Source organism: Daldinia caldariorum, assembly GCF_022478825.1.
Source record: "Daldinia caldariorum strain CBS 122874 unplaced genomic scaffold F4812scaffold_9, whole genome shotgun sequence".
Classification (NCBI taxonomy): domain Eukaryota; kingdom Fungi; phylum Ascomycota; class Sordariomycetes; order Xylariales; family Hypoxylaceae; genus Daldinia; species Daldinia caldariorum.
The window spans coordinates 222,483-246,399 of record NW_025953045.1 but is presented as its reverse complement, the minus strand read 5'-3'; the positions used below and the strand labels follow the sequence as shown (position 1 = coordinate 246,399).

General features: G+C 23.3%; 3 protein-coding genes across 3 annotated transcripts; 1 reads left to right on the top strand and 2 right to left on the bottom strand.

Moving 5' to 3' along the window:
• Positions 1–432: 432 nt before the first annotated feature.
• Positions 433–1,392, top strand: F4812DRAFT_394942 (uncharacterized protein). The gene is made up of 4 exons (XM_047932152.1): positions 433–815; positions 908–964; positions 1,042–1,160; positions 1,219–1,392. Exons 1-4 carry the CDS (start codon positions 643–645, stop codon positions 1,296–1,298), a joined length of 429 nt encoding a protein of 142 aa, XP_047789702.1. The 5' UTR covers positions 433–642; the 3' UTR covers positions 1,299–1,392.
• Positions 1,393–1,418: 26 nt separating this feature from the next.
• Positions 1,419–3,010, bottom strand: F4812DRAFT_394972 (tartrate dehydrogenase). Its single transcript, XM_047932154.1, has 2 exons — positions 2,297–3,010; positions 1,419–2,220 (listed from the first exon to the last, which is right to left on the bottom strand). Exons 1-2 carry the CDS (start codon positions 2,652–2,654, stop codon positions 1,487–1,489), a joined length of 1,092 nt encoding a protein of 363 aa, XP_047789701.1. The 5' UTR covers positions 2,655–3,010; the 3' UTR covers positions 1,419–1,486.
• Positions 2,921–6,851, bottom strand: F4812DRAFT_429323 (leucyl-tRNA synthetase). Its single transcript, XM_047934263.1, has 4 exons — positions 6,664–6,851; positions 4,356–6,590; positions 4,200–4,302; positions 2,921–4,137 (listed from the first exon to the last, which is right to left on the bottom strand). The coding sequence occupies exons 1-4, from the start codon at positions 6,722–6,724 to the stop codon at positions 3,180–3,182; spliced, it is 3,357 nt and encodes a 1,118-aa protein (XP_047789700.1). The 5' UTR covers positions 6,725–6,851; the 3' UTR covers positions 2,921–3,179.
• Positions 6,852–23,917: the final 17,066 nt, after the last annotated feature.

Below are 23,917 nucleotides of genomic sequence, written 5' to 3'. Positions count from 1 at the left end.
TTTACATGTACTCAGCAAAACGAAATGAAAAGGTGAAATATAAAATAAATAGTTGGTTTAAGGTGTTGAAACATGTAAAGTCTGCTCGGGAGGTGAATAAGGGGCTATTGCTCTTTTCTTTTTTTTGTTTTTTTGCTCGAGGTAGGTACATGACCCTTATGACCTTACGACCCCTAATATGTCGTGGGGAAAGCGCAACGCTTCTCATAAGCTATAGGTAAGTGCCCAGGTCGGAAGTTTGTGTTATACTTAGGTAGGCACGTTAATGTACCTAATTCTACTTAAACCTGTTTAACTAAACCATCGTCGTAACTATCGCCTTAACCATCGTGTTCAGATGGCAAACTGCACGTAGCCCTCGTCACCATCCACCGCAAACACGCGCACAGCGCGTATCGACGCGACTGGCAACAAGTGCATAACTTTGGGTCTTTTCTTGTTTCTCCTTCTCCTTCTCCTTCTTCCCTAGGCAACGCATAACCATCCAACTCAGTCGCATTACCTGACTTTTCCATTTACACTCATTCTTCTCCCCCTTCCCATCGCATCCCCTTGCAGCGCAGATATCGTCACTCGTTTACACATTTTGCGCAAAGTAATCGCGGACAATCGAAGACGCTACAGGCATACAATCTGAGTACGATGAAGTCTCCTACCAACATCCTTGTGGTGGCACTTGGAGCTGCTGCTGGAGTAGCCAACGCTCAAGGCTTAGTTACCAATTGCACCTGGCAGACGGGCTTCATGTCAGGCAGCTTCCTCGGCATGTACTGCAACAACAACAACTGGGCCGAGTACAGCTACGACTGGACCTGGTAAGTCTTTACTCAAGAAGAGGAAGAAGAAGAAGAAGGAACATTTATCTAGGGTACAATACATTTTTAACTAACACGAAGATGCTTCAAAGGCTTGACACCAACCTCTGCCTAACCAACTACGGCGGCAAGCTCTACCCCTATATTAGGTATCCCATTTCGCCCATTTCGCCCATTTCACCCACTCTCCAATGCGTTTTATCTTGCTGACTTGAATGATAAACAGCGGAAGCTATTGGTCTACGTGCGGCAACTGTGCGGTGCGCGGCAGCAACGTAAACTACATGCTGACTTGTGACTGTCTCGACGCTGACGGTCACTTCACCTCGACCAACTACGACCTCAGTATGCTTACTCCGTTCCCTATTGATAATCTGGCCCATTTATTAACCGCTGTGTTTAGACCGTGTTGTGTGGAACCACGATGGTGTTCTGGGATGCTTCAACCACATCGGCAACAAGACAGAAAATGGTCCATTCTAGTTTGGAATTATAACATAGTATTGTACCCGAAGACCCTACACAGCTGTACATAATATGGGTCTACAATAAGTGAAGATCATAAGCTCTCACCGACCCCTGATACCATATATTAGGTACCTAGGCGTTAGGTAGTTTGTATCGAACGCATGGAGCTATACAGCAAGCAACGTTCCCAAGGCACGAGTGCTTTACTTCTTAGCCGCTAAGATGGCAGCCTCAATAGCTTCTCCCAGAGATTTAGTCGTGCCCTTACCGCCCATATCAGCAGTAATAACGCTCTGGTCTCTCTCCGCGAGCACCGTCTCAATAGCCTGTAGGATCGCCGCAGCAGCGTCTTGGTAACCAAAATGCTGGAGTAGCATCTGTCCCGCCCAGATCATGCCAACAGGGTTAGCGATGCACTTACCAGCAATATCAGGCGCACTGCCGTGCACAGGCTCGAACAGGCTCGGGAATTTCCGGTCTGGGTTGATATTAGCCGACGGCGCAATCCCGATCGTACCCGTGCACGCGGGGCCAAGATCTGACAGGATGTCGCCGAACAAGTTGCTACCCACGACCACGTCGAAGATCTGAGGTCGCTGGACGAAGTGCGCAGTTAAGATGTCAATGTGGTACTTATCCACGTTTACCTCGGGGTATTTGCTCGCCATCTCGCGAACACGAGAATCCCAGTACGGCATAGTGATGCTGATGCCGTTGCTCTTGGTAGCGCTTGTAAGACGCTTCCGCGGCCGGCTCTGCGCGAGGTCGAACGCGTACCGAAGAACCCTGTCGATACCGGTGCGAGTCATCACGGTCTCCTGGATGACAGTTTCTCTGTCCGTACCCTCGAAAATCTTACCTCCGATGCTGCTGTACTCGCCTTCCGTATTTTCCCGTACGATCCAGAAGTCGATGTCTCCAGGCTTTCGGCCGGCCACTTTTTTTGGTTTTCAATGTAACGTTAGTAAGATCATATTAAAGGAAAAGTATCTAAGGAAATATATATTACGCACAAGGACATTCCACACCGGCCAGCAGCCGGCACGGGCGAAGGTTAATATACTGATCGAATTCCCGTCTGAACTTCAACAAGCTCCCCCACAACGATACCTCATCCGGAACCTGGTTCGGCATCCCAACAGCGCCGAAGTAGATGGCATCAAATCCGCTAAGGGTCTCCTTCCAGTCCGGCGGTAGCATGTCTCCGTGCTTCTTGTAAAAGTCACAACTAGCAAAGTCGAAGCTCTGAAAGCTCAAAGAAATACCAAATACCTCAGCCGCCGCTTCGAGACATCGGACACCATAAGGCATCACTTCAGTCCCGATGCCATCACCTGGGATGACGGCAATCTTTAGCGTGCTGCTAGCCATATTTGTTCGTGATGATGATGATGATGATGATGATGCTGCTGCGGTTGTTGTTGTTGTTGTTGTAATTATCGTTATAAATCGTGGGGTGTCGGTCCAAAGGCGGCACAGTTTTGCGAACGTCGCTTGTTAGTGGAGTAAGAAGAAGACAGCAACCAGTGAAAAGAAAGGAAACCCGTCCTTAAGAAGTTTACTTTAGGTAAACATGTTTCTGAACATTGCCAAACCCCGACCTTTTCGGGGTTTGGCAACGTATGTCACTTATCACAATACTTTAGCATTCCACAATGCACTCTATATTATCTCACTAACCCCCTTCATGGCCCTATTCGTCATCTCGGCTTCAGTATATTATCATCTCGCCTTTGATGACTCTTCTATCTAAAAGAGTTAGTTAAGCTAGTTACTTGCACATTTGAAAGCCGCCCGGACATGCGATTATACAAGAGCTTGTTAGCTTGTTATCTTTTTTTTTTGGTCCTTTCCTTTTCCTTTATACCTAACACTATCGCATCTATCCCCTTTCGATTATGCCTCAACATTCTCGAAAAGAAACGATGGCTGACCCGGTACAGCTAACTCGGCGATTGGTGACTTGATTTCAACCTCTCCGCCGTTTATTAGGTCGATTCCCGTTTTGCTGTCCTCGGTTACTAATAAGACATCTACGCCCGACAACCCTGCCGCTCTCTTTAGACCAGGTACCATAGCTGTAATGGTCTTGGACTCATCGAAGGCTAATTTACGTTCCATCACAATGTCGGCCGGCTCTCCATTGCGGAGCCTCTTCTTGAGCAGCTGGACGAATGGCATCGCCTCCTTTACCTTGCCTATCTTAGCAATACGCCCGCTTAGCTCCTTGTCAGTGCACTTCTGCGTCTTGGTCTCCTCATCCCACGTCTCTCTTATGAGATTGATGCACTCATTCTGCCACTTGGGGAATTCGCGAGTTATGAAAATGGTCAGCTTTTTGGGCTTCTTAGGGTCGAAGTTCATTTGTTTTCCCTTGGCCATTTTTTTTATCTGCGCTGATTCGGCCGACGTGATGTTAGACTGTGTCGTGAGCACGTAGGCACGGGCCGCGCTAAGGCCAGCATTCGCCTCGGGCACTACAGGCCATCGGGCTACCTGTATTGTCTGGGTCTCGTGTAGCACCTCGAGCCAGATGTACTCGGACCAATGAGGCGCAATCGGGGCGAGCGACAGGGCTTGGAGCCTCATATATTTAGACACCAGCTCCTTGTTCAGTGGGATCCCGGCGGCTACGCAAGCTGCTCTATAGACGTCTTTTGCGTTAATCAGGTCGTAGAAGCACGACTTGAGAGCCATCTTGTAGTTTGTGTCTTCGTAATGATTCTTCGCCTCCTGTACAAGAGCGTTCATTTCGTTATCGAAAAGGGCGTCTTCGAAGTCATTCAGCTCTGTTCGAAGGTCCTGGCTCTTAGCCATCTCTTCACACCATTCCCTCAGGGTGTGTAGTCGAAGACTAGTGATAACAATATGTTAGTCAACCATACCTTAGCCCCATTTGATGTTTGAGTGACTTACATGGTGTTATCGGCAACGTCCTCGACGAAATTGGAGTCTTGAATGGCATCTCCAGCATCCGCAAGGGCGATACGGGAAGCATCTGCACCGAACTTCTTTACCACTACACCATAATCAGTGACATTTATAGAGAATACATACATAACGCAAACTTACCTTCATCAAGAGTCATGAAGTTGCCAGTACTCTTGGACATCTTTTCGCCATTAAGCTGTAAGTGTCCATTTACTCGAATAGACTTGGGCCAGTATTCCCTAGGGAACAGCGCAATGTGGTTGTAGAGGAAAAATGTTAGATGATTGTTGATTAGATCCTTGCCGCTTGCTCTCAGGTCGAGAGGGTAAAAGTATTCAAATTCGCGGCGCATGGACTCGAGTGTCTCCTTGGGGATCTTCGACTTGGCTAGGAGGTCGTCAGTGAGGCTAGCGCGGCAAAAGATGTAGTCCCAGACTTCGTCAATCATCTGTTCTGGTGCAATGTTGCCAGTGCCCTTTTCCCGCCCGAACAGGTCATTATGGAGGAAATGGGCAACCGTGTAGTAGCTCATGTAGACAGTCGAGTCACTCAAGCTCTCCACCAAAAATTCAGGCGCCCATGGAAGTTTTGAGCCAAGGCCGTACGTCCTGGCGCACGCCCATTGCTTGAGCCAGTCAAGCACACCCAAGAATGCATTGCGTGCGTCGCTCGAATAAGTATTGAGACCATTTCCGTCCTTGTTCTCAACATATTCAGTAGCGATTGTGCGCCACTTATCCTCTCCATAGTCAATATAATATTGCTCCATGAGAGCGACTGTACACTCATCGCCGCTCCTACTAACGACTTTATTCTCAGGTTCTGCGTATTCGAAGGCAAGACCAGCTTCAATCAGTTGAGCTCGAACCTTAGGCTTGGCATCTGCTACTTTTTCACCTTTGAAATCTCCTACCAACATGTGACCCTGGTAGAAACCCTCCTTGTAAGCCAACTCCTTGGCTTCCTTGAGTTGCTTTACATCCTTCGGGGACGCAATCTTTAGCTTTTTGACTAGTTCCAAGGCTAGCAAGTCAGATGTAGGCGTCTGGATGATGGGGATAATATCTAGCTCCGCCCACTCCTTCTTGATCTTGTAATAGTCGGCCTTTTTAGCTAGGTCTGTTATCGTGGCATAGTCATCAGGTGAATCTGAGGGAACACATGTCACGACTCCAGTGCCTTTAGTTTCAAGGATCGACTCCATGGGAAGTACTCGAACTCCATCCTTGTGGAAGCTTAGGGGAGCATTGACCAGCGACCCGATAAGATCCGAGCCATCAATTTCAGCAACCTTCTTGATGACACCTTCTTGGGCGAATATTTCCTGGTAGGCCATGTTCCTAGCGCCCCTTTCCGTCATCACATAATATTCTCCAGGGGCGGCTTCGTAGATGCCGTAGGTAATCTTGGGTGAAACGAAGCAAGCCACTTGTCCGTACATGGTCTCGGCGCGTAGTGTTGCTGGGACTAGATAGACTTTAGCATCGTCGGGAAGTTTTCCCTTTAAGGTGTCCTGGGCTTTGGAAGCAAACTCGAGCACTCGCATCTTGATTGCCACATATAATTGAGGGTTCACTCCTTCTCCTTCACTACGGTCGTGGTCCATGCAAGGCTGTCCATCTTTAATCGAGTAGATCGTGTGACGTTTGCCAAACTTGATCTTATCTAACTCCCTTAGTCGGATCATCTGCCAGCGGACAAACGCATCGAAGTATGGATTGGCATCCGTTGTGACAAATTGTCTGCGCCAATCGATCCTGCTGCCGAAGTTGCTCAAGTCGAGCTTGCAGAGAGGTGGGAAGTACTCGAGCCAATAGGCTGGATCGGCAAAGAGATGTATTTGTTGGACGGGAATACCCATAGCTTGCATTATCTGGAATTGATACTTCATTTTAACGGCCTTCGCGGCAGCCTTGCCTTTCTTTGCGGTGAACTTGGTCACGTCCTCCCGCTCTCTCTGGGCCGGCGCGGCAGCTGCCTGGACCATGGGCTCCCCTTCCTCCTCGTACTTCTCGAACTCTTGGCCGAACATCTCGACCTCTTTGGCGAGTTTGTCGGCGCATGCCTTGATAGGCAAGCCAGTGCAATGATATCCTTGCGGCCATAAGACGTTGATCCCTTTCATTCGAGCATAGCCGACGTGGAATTCGACTTTGCTAAACGAAAAGGCATGGCCGACATGGAGACGCCCATTCGTATAAGGAAAGGCGATAGTTCCGAAGAACTTTGGGAACTTCTCTCGCAACTCAGCAGCGGATATAGAGTGGAGAGGGATATCGGCGGTCGATGGCGCATCAGCATTGAATAGCTTCTGGGTTTCCCATTCTCGCTGGTATTTCTTCTCAATCGCGATTAGGGAATCTCGCTTTTCAGTCCCTCCAGAATACTGTCAGTTTCGCTGCTGTAAAAAAATAAAATTAAATAAAGGAAAAACGTGTCATGCGCTTACCTTTAAGATCCTTGAGGGTTGCATTATGCAGCCCTTCCACGATCTTGATGGGATCTGCCATGGTGAAGTTGCCTTATCCCTGCTGTTGAAATCTTTGGTGATAAGGTTGCGAGGTTGCGATGAAGAAAATACCTTTCAATCCCAAACTGTTAGAAAGTTTCGAGTCATACCTTTAGATTAGGTACGTGGGAAGGAGGGGCACTGGACAGACTGGGGTACGGGGGCAGGAGGGGCAGAGGGGTAAACACCTTTAAAGTACTATCGCAAGGGTCCCTCAAATACTATGCGCTAAACGGGTGAATACGTATTCCTACCTAAGATGTTATGGGTCCACCTGTGGATACTTGGTCATTTGCGTACTTAACTACCGTATTTTCTAAGAAATAATTACTATTAAAGCACGGATTACCTGTAATAATGGTTAATTAATTAGTACGTGTGTAATAATTTAATTTTACGTATAATATTTATTTTTAATAAGAAAAATTATTTTTAATAAGAAAATTTATAAATATATAATTTATTATTTATTAAATTAATTATTTTCGTTTTTTATTTAATAAAAAAAGTTTAAAAAAATTATTTTATTTTTTTAATTAATTAATTAATTCGCTTTTATTCCCGTTTATTTTTAATTAATATTAATAATATATTATATTAAAAAAATTATTTTTTTAAAACGTTTTTTTAAATAACTTATTAATAATAACATTAAAAAATTATTATTATAATAAATAAGTGTAAAGTATTTTAATATTATAATTAATATAATTTTATATATTATAATTATTTTTAAATTATATAAATTTTATTTTTTTAAAATTAATAATTATAAATGTTAATAAGTATATACATAATGTGAAAGTAAATAATAATGAAAGTAATTAATAACGGAGTAAAATTAATGTATTATTAATATTTAAAAAAGTAAAGTAAATTAAAGAAAGACAAAAAAAATTATTTTTATATAATTTAAAATATATAAGTACTTTTTTTTATTAAATACGTACTATAACGGGATACGCATATATATTATATAATTATTTTTTATTTTTTTGCAATTACTTAATTGCAAATTTAATTATTTAAAAAGGTTTTTATTATAATATTTATTTTTTAATTTTTATATAATTATTTTAAAGTTATTAAATTAATTATTAATTTCTTTTTATTAATGTTATTTATTTGTACTAAGTATTAATATAAGGAAAAAAAGTTAATGTATAAAATAATAAATAATAAAGTTAATATTAAAACTTTAAACTATTTTATAAATTTTATTAATAAGTATATTATAAATAATGTACTTATATTTAGTAAATAATTAGTAAATAATATTTTTAATAACTTAAAACTTATTATTTTAATTAATAAGTTTTTTATTATTAATAAATAATTTGTTAATAAATATATATAATTATAAGCTTTAAGAATTTAAATTAACGTAATTAAATTTACGTATTTAATTATTTATTTACTATTTAATTTTAGCGTTAAAAACTTTAATTTTTTTTATGGTTAAGTTTAAAATATTAAGCTGCCGTTAAATAATTAAAAGTAATTTCGGGCTAATATATAAAAAAAATATATGCTTTTTAAGCCCTTTATTTTATAAATTATTTAATTATATTTAGAAATTTTATATTTAATAACGTTAATTTTTTAATTTAACCCTTTTAAATAATAATAATTCCGTAATTTCTATTATAAACAATAATATAAAAGCTATTAAAATCCTTAATTCCATTATCTAATATTTTTAAAAACATACTTTAATTCCAACCTTAATAAATATTTTATTTTTAATGGTAAGAAATTTTATTATATTTATATTAATAATAATACAAATTATTTATAACTTAAATATTATTATTTTTTAATATATTATTATATTATATATTTTAGATTATAGGATGTCCTTTTTAAATAAAGCGTTTAAATTCCTTTATATTTAATGCTTTGTACAGTTTTCCTAATATAATTATTTTTTTATCCGCTTAAAATTAAAATGTTAAATTAAGGTTATCCTATTTTTTAATATTAACATATAAAGTAATAATTTGCAATAAGTTATTAACATATATAAGGTCCCTTTTTAAAATAATTTAATAATTATATAGATTAAATATAAACTTAAGTAATTTAATTTTAATTTCTTTTAATAAAACTAAGTTCTTTTTAAATTAAATATAAAATTTAATATATAAACTTTAAAAAATAAATATTTTACTTAACGCACTTAAGATAATAATGATATTTTTATTAATAATTATAATAACCTTATAAAGTATTTTTTAACTGCCTTTTTCTTTGTAAATAAATACTTTATTATTAATAAAAAGAAACATAAAGAAAGTTACTTTAATATTAAAGCTATTATAAGTGTTTAAGGTATTATAAATGGAGCATTATAAATTAATTTTTTTAATTTCCGTTATTGCTTTTTAAATTACTTATATTTTTTAAATTTATACAATAATAAGTAATAAATTTATATTAATTTTTAAATAAATATTAAAAATTAAAAACGTTAAAATAAAATTATTCGGGTTAATAATATTTTAATAACTATTTAAAAATATAATACTTTTAAATTAAAACCTTTAAATTTAATAATAATAATTTTATATACTTTATAAATAAAATTATAATATTTTTTAACCTTTTTAATAAATTAATATACTTTTATTAATACTTAATAATAAGTAATTTTTATTATTTATACTTTATTTGGAATTTAAGGCTATTAAAGTTTATGCTTATATTATAAGAAATAACGTTAAAAGGGCTTAAATAGGTATTAATTTAATATTTTTTTAATATTTCTTACATTTTTTTAATAATAATATTTTTTATAAACCGTATTATTTAAAAACTTATGGCCGTATTAATAACATATAAAATCAGTTTTTTATTTAAATATATAATATTAATAATCATTTTATAATTAAATTTTATATTCAGATTTTTTAAAATAAACTTAAATTATTAAAAAGCTTTACCTTTAATTTAATAATAATAATAAAATTTATTAATTTTTTTAAAATTATTTATATTAACGTTATAATTAACTTCATTTAAAAAATTATATAATTTATCAATTAATAAATAACTAAAACATATATATAAACATTATAATTCCGTTTTTATAAAATAAGTAACATTTTTAAATTAAAATTATAAATATCCTTATTTCCTTTTAATATTAACTATTATACCATTCTTATATATTAATTAATTAATAATATTATTAAGGTATATTCTTAATTAATTTATATCTTTAAATAACAAAAAAACAAAATACTTAACTTTATAACATAAAAATTTATATTATTAAAAAAAAGTAATAATACAATAATAATGTTACGAACTAACATCTATTAGAAACGTACTAGTTTAGGTAATAGGAGCGGGGTTTTCCAGGGTAACGGATAAACTTTAGTTATGGTTACGATTTCATATGATTTAATTAATTTGATTAAATTAATTAAATCACCTAAATCAATTATATTATAATATCCTTAAGAAAATAAGATAAAAAGAACTATTAAGATTATAAAAGTTAATATATATTTAATTATTTATTTACGTTTTTTTAATTATTAATTTAAATCTTATATTTAATTTATATAAAAAGAAAGATTTTAAACCTTTTTAATAAATATTTATAATATTATATTAATATTTAATTTATATTATTATTATTTATTTAAAATTAAAACCTTAATTATTATATTTTAATAATTTTTTAATTAATATTATTATTAATTAGATATAATATAAATTTTAATTTTAATAATAATATCTTTTTATTTATTTAAATTGATTATAGTTTATTTATCTTAAAATATTTATTAAATAAATTCTTTAAAAATTAATTTTTAATAAAAGTTAATTAAGTAAAATAACGTAACGAACTTAATATATTACTTTTTAATTATATTTTAAAATTAATTAATAATATGATTTTAATAGAGATTAGATTTTAAGTAGGATTATTTAAGGAAGAGGTAAAGGAAATTACCGAAATTATTAATAAAGGAAAAGAAAAGCCTAAATTAAAGAAGATAAGATAAACCTTTTAGGAAAAGGACTTTAAGGAATATATAAAGTTTATTAAGCATTTAAAAACGAAATGAATATTTTAAAAAAAGAATTAGCCAAATTTAAGATTAAAAAGGATAATAATGATAATAATAATAAGGATCCTAATTTATGCCTTATATGATAAGACCTTATGGTCCTATTATTATTTAATAAGGGATTTAAACCTTTTTTATTATTTAAATATAATAGTATTATGGATATAAAAGCTTAATTTAACGTAATTAAGTTTTATTTAACCTTTTTTCGAGTTAATTTTAATAAAGATAAATATAAAGTTTTAGTGGTGTGTTAGTACTTTAAGGGAGGTGCTTTTAAATAATTTTAATTTATTATAAATAATTATTTAAACGAAATTTAAGAAAAGATAAAAGAATTTAAATATGTTTTTAATAAGTACTTTAATTTTGAAGATAAAATGTAATTAATATTCGGAAATTTATTTAAAAAAGAAAATATTTATAAAGTTATTTAAAACTTTAAATAAATTAAAAAAGCTTTAAAATATGTTATTAAATTTAAATAATTAATAATAATAATTTAGCTTTTTAAAGATATTTAATTTAATTATTTTTATAAAGAATTAATTATATAAGTTAAAAATAAAATTTTAAAAGAAAAAAGATTAAGATATATTAACGAATATATTAAATATGTTATTATTTATAATAAAAGATTATATAAAAGGTTTTAGGAGAAAAAGATTAAGAAGCTTATTTTTACTTATATTAAAAAAGAATTTAAAAAAATAAGCTTTAATATTATTAAAATGGAAAAACTTAAGAAGAATATGGTTAAAATTAAATATTATAATTATAATAAAATAGGATATATATTTAAAAATTGTAAGATATTTTAAAAATAACTTAGAATATTAAAGGAATAATTTAAGCCTTAAATAGTAAGAGTAATATCTTTAAGAGCATTTAATATTTAAATTTTTTAAATAGTTTAGAATATTGAAAATTATATTATTATTAATAATTATTATTAGTAAAAGAACCTTTATAAATATAATTATTGGAATTGTTCGTGCTATTTTAATGATAATAAAAGAAGGTTAAAAGATTAGTTTATATTATAATAATATTTATTATTTACGAAGATTGAAAAAAGATAAGATATTAACGAATATTGTTTATAGGGAATGTTAAATTGTATTAAAAGATGGTGTAATTACGAATTAAAGGTTTAAATATTAAAAAGAATTATTAAAAATAATTTAAAGGAAAAGCTTTAGGTAATAATTTATTAAAATAATTATAATTAAAATGAGTTTAATGAAGTTATAGAACTTATAAATAAATAAAAGATTGTAATAAAATAATAAGAAAATAAATAGCTTTTTTATAAGTTAAATAAAATGGAATAATGGATTATAATTTGTTAAATATATGATGATAGTATTATAGATATTAATTTTAAATGGTTAATTAGAAATAACTATATTTATATTTAAAAATAAATTGTTAAATAAGAAAAAAAGTAAAATAAAAAGTTTTATATATTTCTAATAAATTAAATAACTTTAATTCCTTTTATTATAAATCTTATTTAATTATAAAAATTAAAGATATAATGTTTTTTAATTATTAAAGGATTATAAAAAAGAGAAATTATATATGTAAAAAGAAAATTTATTATATAAATTATTAATAAATATTTTAAAATATAAAGAAAGAAAATATTAATTATTAAAATTAATTTAAAAGTAATAAAAATTAATATTTTAAAGATAATATATTTGTTAAACCTTAATTTTCAAATTAAATAATTATTAATTGAAAAAGAGAATTTAATAAATCCTTCAGATCTGTTAATTCTTTTTTCAATTAAAATAAAATTTCTTTATCTATATTCTTATCTTTCTTATTTTCTTAATATATACCCCCTTTTTAAAAGAAATAAATATTTACATTTATTATTTTCTTTTAATTTAGCGATAATTACTAACAATTACCCTTTTATTTAAACTTATTAAAAAGTTAATTAATATTTACTAAATTATTATATTTGCAACTAAATTTTGGATAATATTATTTAAAGTTTAAATTAACTTTTAATTAAAATTGGTACTTTTTTTTATAGCTACTATTTTTCTTTTTAATTTTACTAATTATGTAGCCAAACGTTATGTCTCGGAATTTTCAAATAGTTTAATAAACGTTTTATAAGAAATTAAAATATTATTAAGGAGATTTTACCCGAATAAAAGTAATCTGAATATAGGTGGTGCAGTATTAAAAGAAGGAAAGCTGAATATGACTGGGGTTGGACTTGAAGGGCCGTTCTTAAATAAGGAGGTAGGAGCGGGAATACGTTATTAAAAGTGTTAGTAACTTCTAATAAAGATTTAAATCTAACCGATTTTTTAAGTAATAATTATATTTATAGTTTATTTATATTATTATTTTTTTAATTATAATATTATTTTTTCGTAGCTTCAGCTTATTTCGCTTATTTAGTTTTAATTTTTTATAAAGTTTAAATATATATTATTTAAAATTTAAATATAATGTAATTAGTTTTAATTATTAATTAAATAAAGTTTATTACCTTTAATAAATAATAAATAATTATAAAAAAAGTCTTTAAACTTTATTATTTTTTATTACTGTAAATGTATAATACTTTTATTACTTTTATTTTTAAAGGATTAAAATTAAGTATATTATTAAATTAAAAATTAGTTTTGGCGCAATATTAATAAATTATATTTAATTTTATATAAATTTATAAATATAATAAAATTTTTAACAATTATTAATTTATTTTTATTAATATTAAATTTTAAATAACTTTATTAAAATTAAATTTTATTTTTAATTTATAATATAATAATAATTTTTATTAATATAATTTAGAATATTATAAATTTGTGTAAGTAATTAAATCTGTAGATTAATTCTGTAAAAATAACTTTTATCTGGGGTAACTAGGCCTTTTTAAATGCGCTTATTTATTACGTTAATAATTTAATTATTTAAGTAATTATTTTTATTAATATCCTACTAAATTTTATATTTTTTTTATAGTAAAAGTTCAGTTTTAGGATAATGTTAAATATTTGCTATTAAGCTATTAAATAATTACTTTTAAATATATTATTTAATATATTTTTAAAAAAAATGTTATTTAATAAATATTATTTAATAAATTGTTTATATAAAAAAATATTTTAAAAAACATTATTTAAGGATATATTAATATAAAAAAATTTAAATAAAAAGTGTATTTACATTTAAAAGAAAAAGTGGTGTTTAAAAAATATTGCCTAAGAAAATATTATTTTCCAAAAATATTAATATTAAAATAAGGTTATAAAAGCGTAACGCATCCTTATTTATTTTATTAAATAAAGTAAATAAATTTTACTTTTGTTAATTATATTATATATATTATTAATATAATATTATTAATATTAATTACTATATTATTAGTATTTACTTTTTTTAAATATTTTTACTTATATTTATATATAAACTCTAAAACGTTTTCTATTAAAAGCTTTTTTAAGTACCACCGATCTTCTTTAAGGTTATAACCTTTTTATCTAATTAAATATTTAACAATTAACTTTCTATTAACTTTATTTACCTGTTTTTTTATAAAAGATTTAATTTTAAATAAAATTAATTTATCCGTATTTTTTTAACATAAATTTTTCTAAATTTTAATTTAACTTTTCTAAATAAGTTAAGTCTTTTTAGCGTTAATATTAAATAAACAACTAATATTATTCTATGTACTTTCTAATGCTTAAAGAAATTAAACTTATATATTAAATTACTTATTTTTTTAATAATAATAAAAGGTTTAACTCTTTAAAGAAATCACTTTTTTTCTAATTTCCTTAATAAATAATATTTTTTATAAAAACAAAAATAAACTTCTTTATTAACTTTAAATAATCTTAAATTATAATTTTTATTATATTTAATTTTAATATTGTTAGTAGCAAAATCTAAAGATATTTTTACCTTTTATTAATATAATTTCTTTTAAATTTTAAAATTTAATAAATTTTTTAATATTTTTAAAAGTAATAAAAGAAATCTTATTTTAAAACCGAATATAACTTTATTAAACGAACATTTTAATATTATAAATTTAAAATTATTAAGATTATATTATAAAATTAAAATAATAAAAATCCAATTTATATTTTATTTTATTATTATATAATATTTTAAAACAATTTTGATATCTTAATTACATTATTTACTTTAATTATTTATTTATAAATAATAACTTATTAAAATTCCTAAAGTTATTTTATAATTCTTCCAAAACACTTACTATAAATTAAATATAAATTTTAAATCTTTATCTAATATTATTTTAATTAATAAATCCCAATTTATAATAAGTAATATAACGTATAATATATTAACCCAATTTTTTATAATATATTTTATATTTTTAAAAATAAATAATAATTTCTTATTAAATTTATAAATTATAATTAATATTATATCTGCTTTTGTAAAACTTATTTTATTTTAAATAATATTAATTATTAAAATTTTAAAGAAGTTGATAATAAAGTTTATAATAATAATATAAAATAGTTACAGAAATTTATAAATTAATTTAAATTAACCTAATATTTAATAGTAATTAGTACAATTTATATTACAATTTAAGTAATAATAAAAATATTTTATTAATTTTAATAATAATCTTTTAATATTAAAATCTTCTAAATTATAAGTTATTTATTTTAAACTAAAATAATACTTATTATTATATATTAAATAAAAAATTTTACTTATACAATTTTCCAAAATATATAAATAATATAATCCATCTTTATTTTTTATATATAATAAACCATTATTATCTAAATAATAATAAAAAACTTTTATAAATTAATTTATTACTATTTTCGCCTAAGTTTCTACCATAATTTAGGTTAACTTTTTATTAATAATATACCCAATTAAGATCTTTTTCTTAAAATTATTCAGGATAAACATAAATATCTTTACAATATAGCCAAAATCTTTTATAATATTATTAAATTAATTTTTAAACTTTTTTACTGCTTTTTATTTATTGTAAAGGTTATTATATGCTAATAACCAGGATAAAGCAGTTAAAATTAGGTTTATTTATCCAAAAATATATTAAACATCTAATTTATATTATAATAAATAAGTTAATATAATTATTAACTTTAAATTAAATTTTAATAAAATTTAATTAACAATTTTTTTTATAATTTTATAATTTATTAAAATAATAACATTATATAAATATAACTATAATTAAACTTATATATTTTAATATATTTATATAAAATAAGTTATTTCCAATTTTATAACTTAATATCTTTATTTAACTTTTATAAATACTTTATTAAAAAATTAAATCGATTTTATGGAATTTACTGCTAATTATATACCATCTTATCTTCTTTTACTATAAAAAGCCATTATTATAAAACCTTTTTAACAAAAAGCATCCATTTTTAAAAAAGCCACTTTTATAAAATCTTAATAAACAAATTAAATTAAATTAATAAAGTTTTATTATATAATATTAAAATTATTAATTTATTTTTTTATTAATTAAAATTTAATAAATTTAACTTATTTTTTTTAATTTATTATTATTTTAAGCATTTTTTTTAAACTTATCTTTTTACAATTAATTTTATTTTTTTCTTTTAAAAAAACATTAATTTTTATTAATATTAAAGTATAAACTTTTTAAAAAATCCTATAAAACTTATATATATTTCTAAATCTGCTAAAGTTAAAAAAACTTTCAACTTTTGTAAAACTTTAATTTAATCGTTAATAAAGTTTATTTTAAAGCCGTCTACAAAAAAACCGAAGAGTTAAATAACAGGATATTCTAAAAAAGATTTTACTAAACTTAATAAAAAGGTTTAATTTTTCGAAAAACTTAAAAATTATTATCAAATAATGTAAATATACTTCTATTATTTTAGAAAAGATTATTATATTATTTATATATACCGCTAAAAATTATTTATATAGTTCCATTTTCCTATTTATATAATATTAAATATAGTTAAAATTATTTTAAAAGTTTATTAACATAATATTAAAAACCTTTAAGCTTTTCGAAGAAATAATTATTATTTTATTATAATAGCTTAATTATATAAATAATTAATAAAAAAGCTTAAAACCATTTATTATAATAATATAATATATATTACAAATTTTATTAATTATTCTTTCTTAAATTAAAAAAAGATATATATTTAAAATAATAAATTTATTAAAAAATTAAAAATTAATAACAATTTTGCCTTTTTTAATGCTATTAATTATATAATAAATAATAAAAATAAAATAATTAAAAAATAAAGGTTATTTTATATATTTAAATTTATTAATTTAATATATATTATTAAAGATTTTATTTATTTTTTTTACTTATTAATATTAAACTTATAAATTTTAATTAAAAATTTAACTTAATTTTATTAACTTTTTATTAAATATATTTTTATTTTTTTATTATTAATTATATTAATAAACTTTAATTTATCCTAAATATTAAAACTGTTAATTACTTTTTATATTTATTTTATAAAGTAAATATAAAGATCTTTTAAATAAATATATGTACTTTTTTTTGTTTTTTAAAACAGCATATTTTTTGGACGTTAAGTTCCGAAAAAGGACAATAGTTTCTTAACTGCATTATCAGTTTTAAAAGCATTTTAAATATCTTTTAAAATATTCCTATTTAAAATTAAAATATAAAATAAATTATTAATAAAGTTAAATTTTAATAATATTTAATAATTTTTATAAATATTTTAAAAAATAATTATTATAATTTATACAAAAATTACCTTCTTTTATATAATTATTAAGTACCTTTTTTTATAATAATCTTTAATATAGTTTAATTTATATTTCTATTTAATATGGATTAATTTATTTATAAAATTTAAGAAAGAAATAACTTTCTATTCTTTAAAAAAGATTAAAGCTTTTAATAAACTATCTATTTTTAAAATAAAAATATAATTACATGTAAATCTTTAATAATTTAATTTTAATAAATAAATAAGAATTTATAATATAATTTTAAGCAGTATAATTATATTAATTTTTATTAAAGTTTATTTTTAAATAAGATTTTATTTATATATTATTTTTATTAACACTTTTAATTAATTATAAAAATTTATAATTATAATTTAATTAAAGTAATAAATATGAATTATATATTTATAAAAAAAAGGTATTTTTAAAAGTAAGTTAAATTATAAGTTATTATATGTTAATAAGGCTTTAATAATAAATTAGCTTATGGCACAATTTTAACTACATATTCCAAAAGTATTAAGTTAAAAAGTGGCTTTTTTTATTACGGAAATTTTTTTAATTATACTTTTTATTAAAATTAAGGCCATATAGGTATGAGGTGCAAATTTTATAAGCTAAGATCAATTAACTAAAATATTAAAATAACTTATATTTATATAAATTATTGTAACTTTATAATAATCTTTTAAAATAGCTTTTATTTGTAGATATATATAAGTTATAAGGCCCGGATTAGGGTAAAGGCTTTATTGGGGCTTTGTAATAATAAGATTATATATTTTATTTTTTATAAACATTTGCTCTTTATAAGGTTATATTTATGCGTTCTTTAAAATATTTAAAAACTTTAATTATATTTTGTATGTTTTGAAAAGGTTATATATGAAAAAAGTTATTTTATTATTAAAATAATTATAATAAGTTCGGTAAATAAAAGTTTTTATAATCTTATTTAAAATATTTTTATTTTTATTTTTATTAAGAAATATTTTATAATTATTTAGAAGCATTTTATATTTAAAGGGAATAGTAAAGTAATTATATATGATATTAATTTCTTTATTAATTTTGTTTTTATTTATTTTTATATATATTTTTTCGCAATGTTTTTTTAATTATTTTTTTATTATAATATATTTTTTAAGTATTATCTGCTACTTAATTTAATCCTTTTCGGGATTAGCGGTATTTACATATATTTCGTTTTAAATTCCTAAATAATTATTAATAAAGCAGTCGGGTCGGATTTATTGTTAATAAATCCGACGGAACAGTTGCTATTTGTAGCAAACGCATTTACGGAATTTATTTCGTTTATAAAATCTTTTTTATTTATAAAATTTACTTCGCAATTAATAAGATTAATAATTACTATATTTATAATTATAATATTCACAATTTTTGCCTCGGCTATATTAATTACCTTTTTTAAACTAATATAGTTTTTAATTTTAATTTACGTTTTTCTATTTATTAATATAAGCAATATTTATTATTGTTTTAATAAATTTAGGAATAATTACTGTTAGTGGTATTAAGATGGTAAGGATCGTTAGTAACGTTAATATAGTAAGCAAAACTAATTTCGTATACAAGTTTTTAATTATAACATTATTTTAATAAGCTTTTTACTTTTTCTTAATATAAATAAAGTAACTATTAAGAGCTATAATATTATAAAGCTTATTAATAAAGCTTTTTAAGCTTAAATAAATAAAGTTATATATTTAATTTATTTATTGCATATAGGATTTAAAATTATATACCTTTATATTTTGAAAAAGTTTTGTAATTTAATATATAATAAGTACGTTTTTAACTAATTAAGTACAATTATATATTATAACTTATATAATTGTTTATATATTTATAAGGTTAATTTTGAACTTCTTAATAATAAAGTTTAAAATATTTTTTAAACTAATAAATATAATAGCTTTTTATGTATTTATAAAGCGAGCTATCCACTATATTTGAACATTTCCATAAAGTAATTACGGGAAATTGTTTTGAAAAATATTTTATTTAACGGGATTAAATTAAATTTCACACTTCGCATTTTTTAATAAGATTAATCTCTTAATATTAAATACGCTATAAAACTATATAATATCCCTTTTAGTACATTTGTTAGACCTTAGTTTTCAGATTGAATAATTGTTAATTAAAAAAGAGAATTTAACAGATCCTTCGGATCTGTTAATTCTCCTTTAAACTAAAATAAAGTTTCTCTATCTACACTCTTATCTTTCTTATCTTCCTGACAACAGTATATAATCGCATTAATAATTATTAATAACATAAATTTATAATACCACCACATAGAAAATTAACTTTTTAAAAAAAGGATACTATTATTAAATATATTATTAAACTAAATGTATAAACATTTTTTACCTAAATTTGTTATATTAAAAAAATGGTTAATACCTTATTATAAAAATATAATACCGAACATATTGGAATTAAATAGGTTATAAATTTTATTAAGTAATAACATAAATTATTAATAAATCTTTTATAAAGATTTTATAATATATTGGATATAATTTATATTTATAACTAATATTATAATTACTAAAACTATTATCTTTAAAAATATATATAATTTTGATAAAATAAAATTTATAATAAGTATTATAATAATTAGTATAATTATTATAACCTCGAAAAGATATTATAAGCTTTATTAAGTAATGTTAAGTAATAAAAGATAATTAAAGCATTTTAATAAATATGTTAAAGGTTATATAATAAATTGTAAAAAATTATTAATTTTAAACGGTTATAAAAGTTATATTTTTATGAAATTCCGAGAATATTATTGTAATAATAATATCATATGCTTTTATATGCTTGCTTAGTTTTTATATAAGCTTTAACCATTAAATATAACCATTTTTGTGCTTTTAAAATACGTATATTTATTATTTACTAAAAGGTTAATACACCATGGCCTTACATATATCGTAAAAAAGGACTATTTCCTAATGTTTTACAAGGTGTTTTAAACTTCGTTTATAAAAAAAATATATATGCAAGCTTTAAAATAATTAGATTATACACTTTAAATAATAATAAATTAATTTTGAAACTTAATATAATTAAAGTTAATTGTACCTTATTATTAAACCCATAATTATTTAACTTATTTTAGGTATTTAAAATACCATATAATATTAATAAAATTATTTTATAGATTTTTTATGCGCGTAATAAGATTTATAGTAATTATTTTTATTTATTAATAATCACTTTAAATATTTTAAACAAAATTATAAAAATTATGTACTATTTATTGTATAAGATTACTTCACTAAAAGAAAAGTTAATAATTTTTAAAAAATAAATTATATATTTTTTAAACGCTATAAAATTAAAAATAAGCGATTATAAAAAAAACCTTTTATTAATAAAAAAGGAAAGGGTTTCATAATTTTTTTTAAAAAAAAGGTAATAATATTAAAAACAATTAAATAATAATTAAAGGTAGTTTTTTAAATAAATATTATTAAGCGCTTTAATATTATGGTATTTGCAGAAATATAAGTTATAATTTAAGGATATATTAAGCTAAAGTAAAAACGGTTAATAATAAAGATTAATTATATAATTAATTAATTTTATATGTTATGTTTAAATTATAATACTTTTAATTGAAAAGGTATAAAATTATGGACTATTAACCCGTATGAACCGCTAACCCGTGGTTTACGTTATGAATTTCTATTTTATTTTATAAAATTATAAATATTATATAACATAAATCACGGGTTAATAGTTCATATAAGTTAATAAGTTAATAATTTTTAATTTTATATTTTTTTAATTAAAATTATTAAAATTTAATTATCATATATAAAATTAATTAATTATATAATTAATCCTTATTATCAAAGGTTTTTACTTTAACTTAATATATCCTTAAATTATAACTTATATTCCCGCAAATGCTATAACGTTAAAACGCTTAATAATATTTATTTAAAAAGCTACTTTTAATTATTATTTAATTGTTTTTAATATTATTATATTTTTTTAAAGTTGTAAAACTTTTTTTTAATGATAAAAAGTTTTTTTATAATTATTTACTTTTAATTTTATAGCATTTAAAAAATATATAATTTATTTTCGAAAAATTATTACAAAAAATTATTAATAAAGTAATTTTATATAATAAATAATACATAATTTTTATAATTTTATTATATACATAAAAAATTTACAAAATAATTTTATTAATATTACATAATATTTTAAATATTTAAAATAAATTAAATAATTAAAGGTTTAGTAATAATATATAATTAATTTTAATTATATTAAATTTTAAAATTATTTTATTATTATTTAAAAAATATAATTTAATCATTTTAAAGTTTATATATATATATTTTTTATAAATAAAGTTTAAAATACTTTATAAACTATTAAGAAAAAGTACTTTTTTATAATATATATAAAGTTATAATATATGAACCTTTTAATAAATAATAAATATACATATTTTAAAGGTGTAAAAACAGTTATATTTAATGGTTAAAACTTGTATAAAAAATAAATAAATATATAAAAGTATATATTATTATTATTATTATAATATTTTTAAAGTTTTATAAAAATATAACTTTTATAATTATTTAAAATTAATAACCTTTTGTAACTTATTATATAATCTTTGAAAATATTTAACGATTTAATTATTTAATATATTGTTATTATAATATTAAAATGTAAAATATATTTTACTTATAACTATAATAAAAAATCATATTATTTAATTTTATAAATTAATTAATTAAATTATTATAAACTATTTTTTATTATTTAATTTTATTTAATAAACTTTATAATATCTTTTTTAAAATTATATATATTTTTAAAAATAAAACCTTTGATAATTATAATATTAACTATAAATATAAATTATATTTAATATATTATAAAGTTTTTATAAAGAATTTATTAATAATTCATATAATAATTAAATTAAGATTTTAATTCATATTATCATTGAATAAAGTTTATAACTTAATTGATTTTAATATGTTTAACAATAGTATCCTCTTTTTTAAAAGTTAATTTTTTATATAATAATATTATAAATTTGTATTATTAATAACTGTTAATGCAATTACATAATATATTAAAAAGGATATTATATAATTTTATAATACATTTAATATTAAGAAATTAATTTTATTAAAAAATATAAACCGCAAGGTTTAATTTAATTTCTTTTTATTATAATATATTATTAAAATATATATATTATTTTAAGTATATATATAAACCATTAACCCGTATAAACCGCTCACCTATAATTTACATTATAAATTATTTAATAATAATTTAAAAAATTTAAAATATATTATAATAAAAAGAAATTAAATTAAACCTTGCGGTCTATATTTTTTAATAAAATTACTATTATATATAAAGTTATATTTTTAATTAAACTTTTATTAATTTATATATATTAAAACATTAAAATAAATATTATTGAAAATAACATAAAAAAAAAGGAAAAAATAATTAATATTTAAAGGTTTAATTAATTATTTTATTCAAAAAGAAAAAGGAATTATAAAGAATTAAATATTTATTAAAAAAGAGTTAAATTATATACTTTTATAAGTAAATAGGCAGTAAAATATGGAATATAAATAATGTATTATTAAAAGTAAAAAGAGTTAAATAATATTATATATAAAATTAAAAATATATAAGCATTATTAAACGCTTTAGCGTTATGGCATTTGCGGAAATGTAAGTTATAATTTAAAGTTATATTAAGTTAAGCTAAAACTTTTAATAGTAAGAATTAATTATATAATTAATTAATTTAATATGTTGTAGTTAAATTATAATACTTTGAATTAAGAAAATATAAAATTGTAAACTATTAATTTATATGAACCGTTAGCCTGTGGTTTCTATTATTTTTATTATTATTTTAATTAACTTATATTTATAATTTCTTATTTATTTATTAAATAAAAACCATTATATTTTTATTATATTTATAATTTATATTATTATTGCTTATTTAATATTTTTTTTATTATATGAAATAAAATAATTAAATAATATATATTAAAAGTTTTTTTTATAAATCTTTTCAATTCAAATAATATATTAATAATTATTTATTAAAAAGAAATAAAATGGTTTTAATAATAATAATAGTAATATTATTATTATTTATAACTTAAAATATTATTAGTGTTTTTATAGTTTATATTTAAGTAAAAATTTAATTTATTTTTAGTTAAAAATAATTTTATTATATGTTAATATTATTTATATTTATATTTTATTAAGGTTTTATT